Below are 8,595 nucleotides of genomic sequence, written 5' to 3'. Positions count from 1 at the left end.
CTGGTGGTAAATCCCCTGTCCAGAAGCTGCCAAGTACTGCCTGGCATAGCGTGTCTGTGTAAGTATGTATCTAATTGGCCCTGAACGAGCTTTCCCGTAAGAAATAAGATTGTAAGGTCAAGGCTGTTGTTTATCTCTGCTCTATAAATGATTAATCCGAAGATAAAGGTAAATGCATCGTGTCCCTAAAGATGATTTCTTTGTATTATTTTATTGTGTTGTTATTGCGATCCGGGCAAACAGCAAAGGAGCCGTTAATTCCCTCAAATTCCCTCAAAGAAAGCGACAGACCCGGCGGTCAGGCAGAAACAAAGCCGTAAGCGCTGGACAACGGCCCCGAGTTCCGGGGGTAAGCGCGGGGCGGGCCTGGGGCGCCGGGAGGAGTCTCCTGCAGGGCTGGGCCTCGGCTCCGTGTGCGGAGCGAGCCGGCGGCAGGTAGGGGCGGCGCGGGGCTCCGGGATGCGGCCGCTCTCCGTGGTTTCGCCACGCATATGTGCCGCAGTTGTCGCTCGAGCGGCCGGCCCGGTATCCTAGGGCTCCGTGTTGGTGTACAGGAATGTAACTGAAAGCTGGGCTGCGGGTTTGCTCAGGGATGTGCGAAGCTTCTGCGGGCTGGGAGGTGAGCAGCCACCCGCAGCCGTGCCCAGTTACATGGCGCCTCGTGGCTTCATCTCCTTGTTCATCACTTCAGAGCTTCTGCTGTCTTCAGCCGGAAAGGTTGATCCCGTACGGATCAGCTGCCGCAGCAACTTTCGTCGTTCCCTGGCGTGTTCGGTGTGCCGAGGTGTGCCAGCCTTGCTGGGATCACCAGCTGCTAGCATGGCATCTGCTCTTGCTTTGGGGCAGCTTGCTTTTCAGACTCTGCCACTTAGTGAATGGATGTGGTGCTGCTTTTTCCAAAGAGCGGGTTGTGATTTTCCTAAATTGCAACAAGTAATGGGAAGCCAGAAGTAGATGGGGGAAGGTTTTTATTCTGGCTAGGAAAATAATGAAGTGTTGTGGTATTGTTCTGTGGGCAGACATAACAGGAACTGGTGCTGTGTAGATGTCCCTGCTCTCACTTTTGTAAACAAGCCTCTAATTGTAACTAATGTACTCCTTCTGTTTATTGAAAAATAGAATTGTAATGTACTCACGTGCTACACTATATTATAACTTAGCTATATTTTGTCTGAAAAAAAGTGTTTAGCTTATGTGAAAGTAATTATCCAGTAATTTGAAAACCACTTACAAGGATTTTGAAGTGCGAGGAGAAACCTGTGACTCCATTCTGCTGACTGGTTCTCTCCAGCCATTTTCTGACTTGTTAGTTGATTTACTAGCACATAGTGAATAGCTTTTGTTTTTTTCTCAGGGTCATTGTGAGTGCTTGCTGCACAAATAGTTATCAATGACAGTAACAGAACAGGAAGTTAAACCAGGAATTACAAACAGAACAATACCTTTATTCAGTTGGACAAAACTGTGCACCTTCAAAGCTCCATTTGTTAATCTAAAATGATCATACCTGTAGTTTTAGTGTGGTTTTCCAATTGAACTTATGAATGAGATTCCTGTAACTGATACTGCTCATTAAAGTATAATTTGAAGGTTGCATTTAGTCTGGATAGCTGTCTTTTGCATGCACAGCATAAACAAAGGTTTTTTTTAAGGCAAAACATTAGAGCTGTTGTAATTGGTATCTTGTGCCTCTAATGGATGTTCTGTGTTAGGCTGTCTTTACAGTGAAAGCAGAAAGCTTAATTTCAAGCAAGTGTTCTTGAATACTACTTTTTTTTTGTTAATCAGACATTTCCTTCTAATGCAAGTAGCTGGTAATGCTGCTTAATAGATAGACCAAACTATTCATTTTGCAATGCAAGGCTTAGTTTGTAGTTTGGAAATGTAGTCACAAGATTGACTTGCATGGATAGAGAGATGTTTGCCTTAGTCTCTGTCTACAAGCAAGGTTAAGTTTTTCAAGTGTTTTTAAGAGAAATGCTCATTGTTAATTATTCTTGCTAATCTTTCCTGTAGGGGAAGCACGTGTGCTGTTTTTACTCTTAAGTTCCCTATTCTAATTCTAGTAGTTATTATATATCCCTGATAGTTTTTAGCCAACTCTTAGAATTTTCCCAGTGGATTAAGTTGGCAACTTGAGGTCACAGATAATAAGATAGAAGCAGCAAAGATAAGAGGTTTGCACTCAAAGGAATCTCTGCAGAGAGGATTGGATAAGGCAATTGGGTTATACAAAATCACTGTGGTATGTTCTTCAGTCCATAAGGGTTGTGATTGGGTGAGATCTTCTAGGTAGAGGAATGGATAATTATGTGGCAGATGAGGGAGAGTACTGTGAACTTCACTGTCATGGTTTGGACTTGTTTCTTTGATAAATTAATGAATCTGAACTTTAATTCACTGTTACTAGACAAAATTTTGAAATGTGTGCCAAGTTCTGAAGGCTCGGGACAGGGTAATTAAACTATATGTTGTAATTATTTTTTTTTAATGTTCCAGTGTCACATTCATTATAAAGGTGTTTAAACTCAGGTGAAGAGTCAAATCCCATTGAAATGCTACAAACATGAAGTAGCTGGCAATCCTCTGAAAGCCTTATTTAAACAGCCACAGGTGATGTTAACTTGCAATTGAAGTGGACAGGATGAAAACGTTGCAGTCTTACTATATTTTGGGGCAGAGAGAAATTACAAGAGGACTATTAAACAGAAAGGACAGGCAAACATGAGGAAAAAAAGAGGGGATAGAGCAGATATGGAGCTGAGCTCTTCGGGCTTAAGCTGTAGCTGTAGACTCTGGGAGCAGCCTGTTGAGAGCAGAGAGAGTCCATCAGTAGGATGTTCCCCAGTGTCAGATGCATGCTGTTCTACGAGCTGATGTCAGCCTGCCTGGCTACAGGTGCCCTGTACCCTACTCTCTCTCATCAAGAAAAGGTGGGGGGATGGAGAGAATGGGATCTGTATTCTGGTGGGGGCATTGTATTGTAGGGCAAGGAAGTGCCTTTCTTTGTGAGCTGAGGCTGGGAGAGGCAACAGCGCTGTGACCATAATGACAGTGCTGTCACTCTCCCCCATTTTCTTCCCAATGTTCCTGTCTGCCATTTGAATGCTGCTTTAAGCAGATGAGTCTTTGCTGCTATCACTTGTCTTTCACTGAGAAGATCTTTTAACAGAGGCTATTTGTGTTGCTAAAATTTATTGAGAGTCAAAGATAATAAAGGTGACATCAGCTCCTGTTGTTCACTTTGGTAACATCAATAGAAGCACAATGGAAATCCAGAAGGAGGTGGTGTTTGTCGGTATGGATCAGGTGCTTTGGCAGTGTGCATAAAAAGTAATTGACTTTCACTTCCTTGTATGACTCACATTTGTTTCATTTCTAATATGTCAATTTAAGATCAGGCTGTTGATGTAGTTCAGGCTTTGTCACAGCTGACAGGCCCTCTGGATTTTCTGGGAGACTTCCTATTTCTTGCAGTAGTGTTGAAACTGCTGGAGTTGAGTTAGTGAAAAAGCAGCGGTGAGTATTGGAACCTAATTGCTGACAGAACTTCTGTCTCTCAAACTCACTTTTGGCTCCCGGAAATCAATCTGATTTTTCAGTTTGAAGCTGTGTGGAACATTGTCATGGAATGGTGTAAGAGCAGAGGGACCCTAAAGGTCATCCAGTTTCAACTCCCTGCTGTGGTCTGATTGCCACCCAGCAGGTCAGGCTGCCCAGTGCTCCGTCCTCCTTGGCCTTGAGTGCCTTCAGGGATGGGGCATCTACAGCTCTGGGCAGCCTGTGCCGGGGCCTTACCATCCTCTCAGTAAAGATTTTCCACTAACAGCTAACCTAAGTCTCCCCTCTTCTAGTTTGAAATCATTCTGCCTTTTCCTATTGCTATCTGCTCATGTAAATGGCAGTGTCCCTTCTGTTTATAAGCTCCCCTTAAGTACTGGAAGGCCACAGTCAGGTCTGCCTTGAGCTTTCTCTTCTCCTGTTGAACAGGAGAGGGACTCAACAAAAATAACTTATAGTGGTGGAGGGCTGTTCAGTCATACCCTAGAAAATTAAACGGTCTTCATGCTAAAGGAAAACAGTCAACCAGATGAATCAGCTCTTCCGTAATTTGTTCCCTTTGTTCAGCACTGTTAAGTAAACTATGATGTAGTTCTGCAGCTTACTGTTTGCGTTGACTTACAGGATTTCTGTAAGTAGAATTTGCTTCACGTGTTCTTTTTGAGGAAAGCAGGTAAATGGCTTGAAGGTGTGAGGGTTCTCCTGTAATGCGATACCACACCAAAATGTAGTTTAGCCAGCCATGCGTGTTTGTTTGATTAAAATTCTAAAGGAGGATTGGTGTTGCAGTAAATTACCCAAACAGGAGTGGATGAAACAATCTGGGAGTATTTTCTGATAGCTGTTGGTTTGTGACGTGAAAGCCGTTATTTATTCTGGGAAGTGGTCCAGAAGCACGAGCTAGCACTGCTTGAATGTTCCTGCTTTATGTCTTTGCAGCGTGTTCAAGGATTTAAGTGGGAAGCACCCTCTCTCCACCTATGCTGTAACTTATTTGCTTGTCTGTGATTCTTAAGCCAGCTGACCTTAAAACTTTCTGTTCTCCAGTGTGAGAAGTAGACAAGATTTATCTATTTGCTTGCCAGAATCCAAAATGTCACCCAACAAATAGATGCCACCCTGAGAAGGGAAGGTTTGCTGAGCTTTTACTTTTAATCTTCCTCAGTAATCTTTGTTCTTCAACTGTTCACTTTTTTCTTTTGGAAGATAACTTTTTGAAGGGGAGGGTAAGTCTAAACTTCATATCTGTTCCTGGAGCCATGATTTACTGGATCCCATTATAGTTCAAAGAGGAGAAGAGAGTGGTTTAGCTTGTATATTTCATGCTTCTGGCTTTTCCAATGAAGTGTGACTGATAAGAAATCTATAAACTGCCAGTACCTCAAACCACAAACCAAACCAATGATGTACACACCTGATTTGATAGAAAAAGTTTCTCATGATTTTGGGGTTTGGAATGGAGGAAGTGGGTGGATTGGTGTGCCATCTGTACGCCCTTGTGTGCTACCTGCACTACCCTGGCATGCTACTTGTACACCTGTAGCATCATGTGCACTCATCCCACTCCAGAGCATGTTGTGCACCACGGCAGTCTTTGGCTGAGTATGGGTGCAGTCAGGAAACAAGGGTTTTCCACATGGTTTTCCATGGGTTTTCTTACTCCAAATGCCATTCAATGGGGCCTAATATCCTCAGCTAGCAAGAGGAAAAATCTTTTTTTCCTTTCAGTTGGAAGAAAATGTCTGTGTACGTAGGGAATTAATTTTAAGTCCTCCAAACTTCAGGAGCAGGGAAAAACAGCGACTGGCTTCACATGTTGGGTTCCATGTGAGGCTGTAATTGTCCTTGTAGATTTGCGAGGAAATCCTGACACTTATGCACTGCAGTGCATCTTAGGACTCAGAGGAAAGGAAGTGGATAATGATGGAGCCAGTGGACTGTCAGTCTTGGGCATATTGAAGGTCTGGAGGTCTTCAAAAGAAGTAAGAGAAAGAAGTGATGGCTGTATCTTTCAGACAAGCTGATCTCATTCTTGTTGGCTGCACTTCAGCAAGTTGGTTGGTATTGCTGATGGATGCTTGCTGCTGGGCAGTGCTGGTTCTGCAGAATCCACATGTTTACATCCAAATATTTCTTCTCTACGGTTTGAAGAACAGGCAAGCTGACAAGCCATTAATATTTGTGCCGGGTCTGAGGGAGTGAGGTTTCTTGGAAACCAGCTGAAAAGCAGAACAGTGTCGTTTGGGGCATTCTAAGAGAGTTGTCTGAGTGTTTTCTGCCTCTGAGAAGGCCATCTTTTCTTTAGCTTTTCATTACAGTTTGAAATGTTAAATATTTTTAGAGGGAAATGTACTTTTCTAGGCAAATTGTTGCAGCAGACCCTCGTCATGTATTGCAGAGTTACGTATATGTTCTTTTAAATGGAGCCTGGGGACAGAACATGCCCTTTCCTGCATAGTTTGTACAGAACTTCAGCACTGGCTTACAGTATATCTGAAAAGATTGATGAGGGACTCAATGGCTTCTGGCAAATAAAACTCACCAAGACTTTTCATATAAGAACTGTTAGATTCCTGGAGTGATTGTTGATTTTCTCTGGGGATTGCTGGATTTCTCTGGCTCTGCTAATTACTTGTCTGACTAAATGAGAATCTCACCCTGTTTCTGTACATACGAAGCTGTGGCACAAAAAATGCACATTTCACTTGTGGGAAGTGGTGTTACAGCTTTGTGTCAGGGATGGAAGTCCATTATTGCCAGTGACACAGCACGGGCTGCTTGTCTGGTGTAGGCTTTTATTATTTGCTCAAGATGTGGGCCTTATTATAACGTACTTCATCATGATACAATGAAAGTATAGACAGTTTTCTAATTAAAATGTTAGAATTCAATCGATCATTAGCGTTTACATGCAAATCTCTCTACAAGTCATCAAGCAAAACCTGGACTATGTTTTATACCTGTATGTCTTTGTGTCCAGGATCCTTAGAGGTGCAAATGACACAATCCTGAGCTTGTTTGGAGCAAATGAGAAGATTTTGCCTGGCCTGCAAAGCCACACAAAAGCCTTAAAAAGGCACTGTACAATTATCTGTTTGGAAGATTACTTTTCTGTGTGTGATGCTTTCTTTACAGCAGTAGAAATTAAGTGAAAACCATTCAAGACAGAAAGGTTGATTGAGAGTGCAATGTTAAATGAAGCTCAGCTCCACTTTTCTGGGAGTGGAGTTGAGATTAAAGCAAGGTGTCTGATCGGTTTTGCCAGATCTATCATTTTATTAATTTATTTTTATTATTTTGTATTTTATTTCTTTTTTTTTTTTTTCCTTCCCTGTTGTTAAATAGCTTGCTAGCTGGTCGAACTTGACACGATGCCTTTAAGAACAAATACTAAAAATTACTTCCTTTTAATTTATTTTTTTTAGTACGGCTTTGATTAATTGCAAGAACTACCTATTTAATTTGGATTCTGTCTTTAATTTGAATAGAAGATTGTCCTTTCACTGACTAACCTGGACTTGTTTTGCTAATAATTTTAAACTCTGACCAGGTTTGGTTTGTTTAAAGGTGAAGTGAAACTCTAAGAAGTAAAGCTAAGGATGAAACTATTTACAAGATCAATACATGAAGTCATTAGAAGAGCCCTTGTTGAGAATGGTCCAGTGTGTCCCAAGCTCACAGCTGAGGATTGGAGATGCCCCTGTTAGTGAGGAAGTGGGCAGACTTTTCTTACCTGTTGGTTTTGGAGCCACAGTCGTCAGAGAAAAATTGTGTGTTTGTTTTTTCCTGTATGAGAAAGAAAGAGGATGTGTACTTCCTTCTTCTTAATGTTTTAACACGCTCCTAAAACCTGCTTTTAGTCAATGCTGGTCAAGTCTTCATGTGGCGCTCCAATTCTGTAATCTTGTGTAGAGCTAGCTAGAGAGAAATAGGAGTTCTTGTTTTACATGAGTCTTGTAGTGGACCCTAAATTTCACAGTGATAAACAAAATAAAGTCAGAGCACGAAGATGGTTCTAATTTCTGTTTATATTGTTGTATTTTGCATGTTAGTGAGGTGACAAACTCTAACTAAAGGCAAAAATGAGGTTCTTTCTTTCCATTTTGTGTGAAGTGTGTGTGTATACATACATACATATATATATATGTTTTGTAATTAGGTCAGAAATCAGTCTACCCAGGAACGTGTTACTGGAGCAGCAGAGACAAAAATAAGGGAGATTTCTTCTCTCAAACCAAAGACTTGCCATGTCTTACCATTACAACGAAGCCTTTGAAAATCCAGCCTACCACTTCTCAGAGACACTGGAAGTTGATAGGAGGTGAGTCCATTTCATGTGGCTGTTGTGACTGTGCCGTGAGAAATCAAGTTATTTATGTGCAGGGCAAACTTTTTCTTCAGTTTTAGTTTGTGACAGGCTTTTAATACCTCCTTTATGTTTGCTTTCTCAGACACAAGTTTTTGAAGCTGTCAAAAGGAAGGCATCAGTCAAGAAATTGCATGCTTGGTTTTGATGTGTTATAAATTTTATCAGTTAAATTGATTTTAAGTTTTATAGCATAGATGTTAGGGATATTATTTAGTTCTGGTAATGTTTACAACATGCTATAGTCTTGAATGTCTTAACTTTCCAAGCACTTACTCCTGTTTAGGTAGGCTCCATGTTAACTGCAAGTGGAGAAAGGCATTAGTCTTTCTAATTCATTTGATGACCAAATCAGAATTTTTATGGTGAAGTTCCAAATATGAAATACCTCTTAGTATCTGACTTCCTCTTGTAATATAATCAAATTTGATGATACTAGGTAACAATTTAATAAGAATATTGATTGAAAGGTTTTTTACGGCACTCAAGGTTTTCCATTTTCTTATTCATACAGCAGGAATTCTGAAGGGAATCAGCTCTCTCACCAAAACCCTTACGATTCTCTGTCGTATAGTTACCAAGGAGAGCACAGAGGAAGAAGACAAAATTATCCTCCAGCCATACCAATGGCTTCTCTGAGACACAACTCTGAATACAGTGAAAGTTTA

The 8,595-nt window shown here is 41.4% G+C and overlaps 1 protein-coding gene across 7 annotated transcripts in view; it reads left to right on the top strand.

Moving 5' to 3' along the window:
- Window positions 1-212: 212 nt before the first annotated feature.
- TMC5 (transmembrane channel like 5) overlaps window positions 213-8,595 on the top strand; it is a 25,106-nt gene continuing 16,723 nt past the window's right edge. The window contains exons 1-3 of one of the 7 annotated variants that reach the window (XR_006170365.1): window positions 213-349; window positions 7,721-7,882; window positions 8,442-8,591. Coding sequence is in view for 6 of the 7 variants with exons in the window: in XM_042827589.1 (XP_042683523.1) it covers window positions 7,809-7,882; window positions 8,442-8,591 (224 nt within the window). In the remaining variant the exon portion in view is untranslated. Of the gene's footprint in view, window positions 350-376; window positions 436-460; window positions 620-682; window positions 785-7,720; window positions 7,883-8,441; window positions 8,592-8,595 lie in introns of those variants that run through there. The other 6 variants (XM_042827595.1, XM_042827594.1, XM_042827589.1 and 3 more) reach the window with 6 other exon arrangements.

The sequence above is a fragment of the Centrocercus urophasianus genome, unplaced genomic scaffold (genome assembly GCF_019232065.1).
Source record: "Centrocercus urophasianus isolate 14NV4802_14NV808 unplaced genomic scaffold, USGS_Curo_1.0 seq_29, whole genome shotgun sequence".
Lineage (NCBI taxonomy): Eukaryota > Metazoa > Chordata > Aves > Galliformes > Phasianidae > Centrocercus > Centrocercus urophasianus.
The sequence above is the reverse complement of the archived record's forward strand: the minus strand, read 5'-3'. Positions and strand labels throughout refer to the sequence as shown.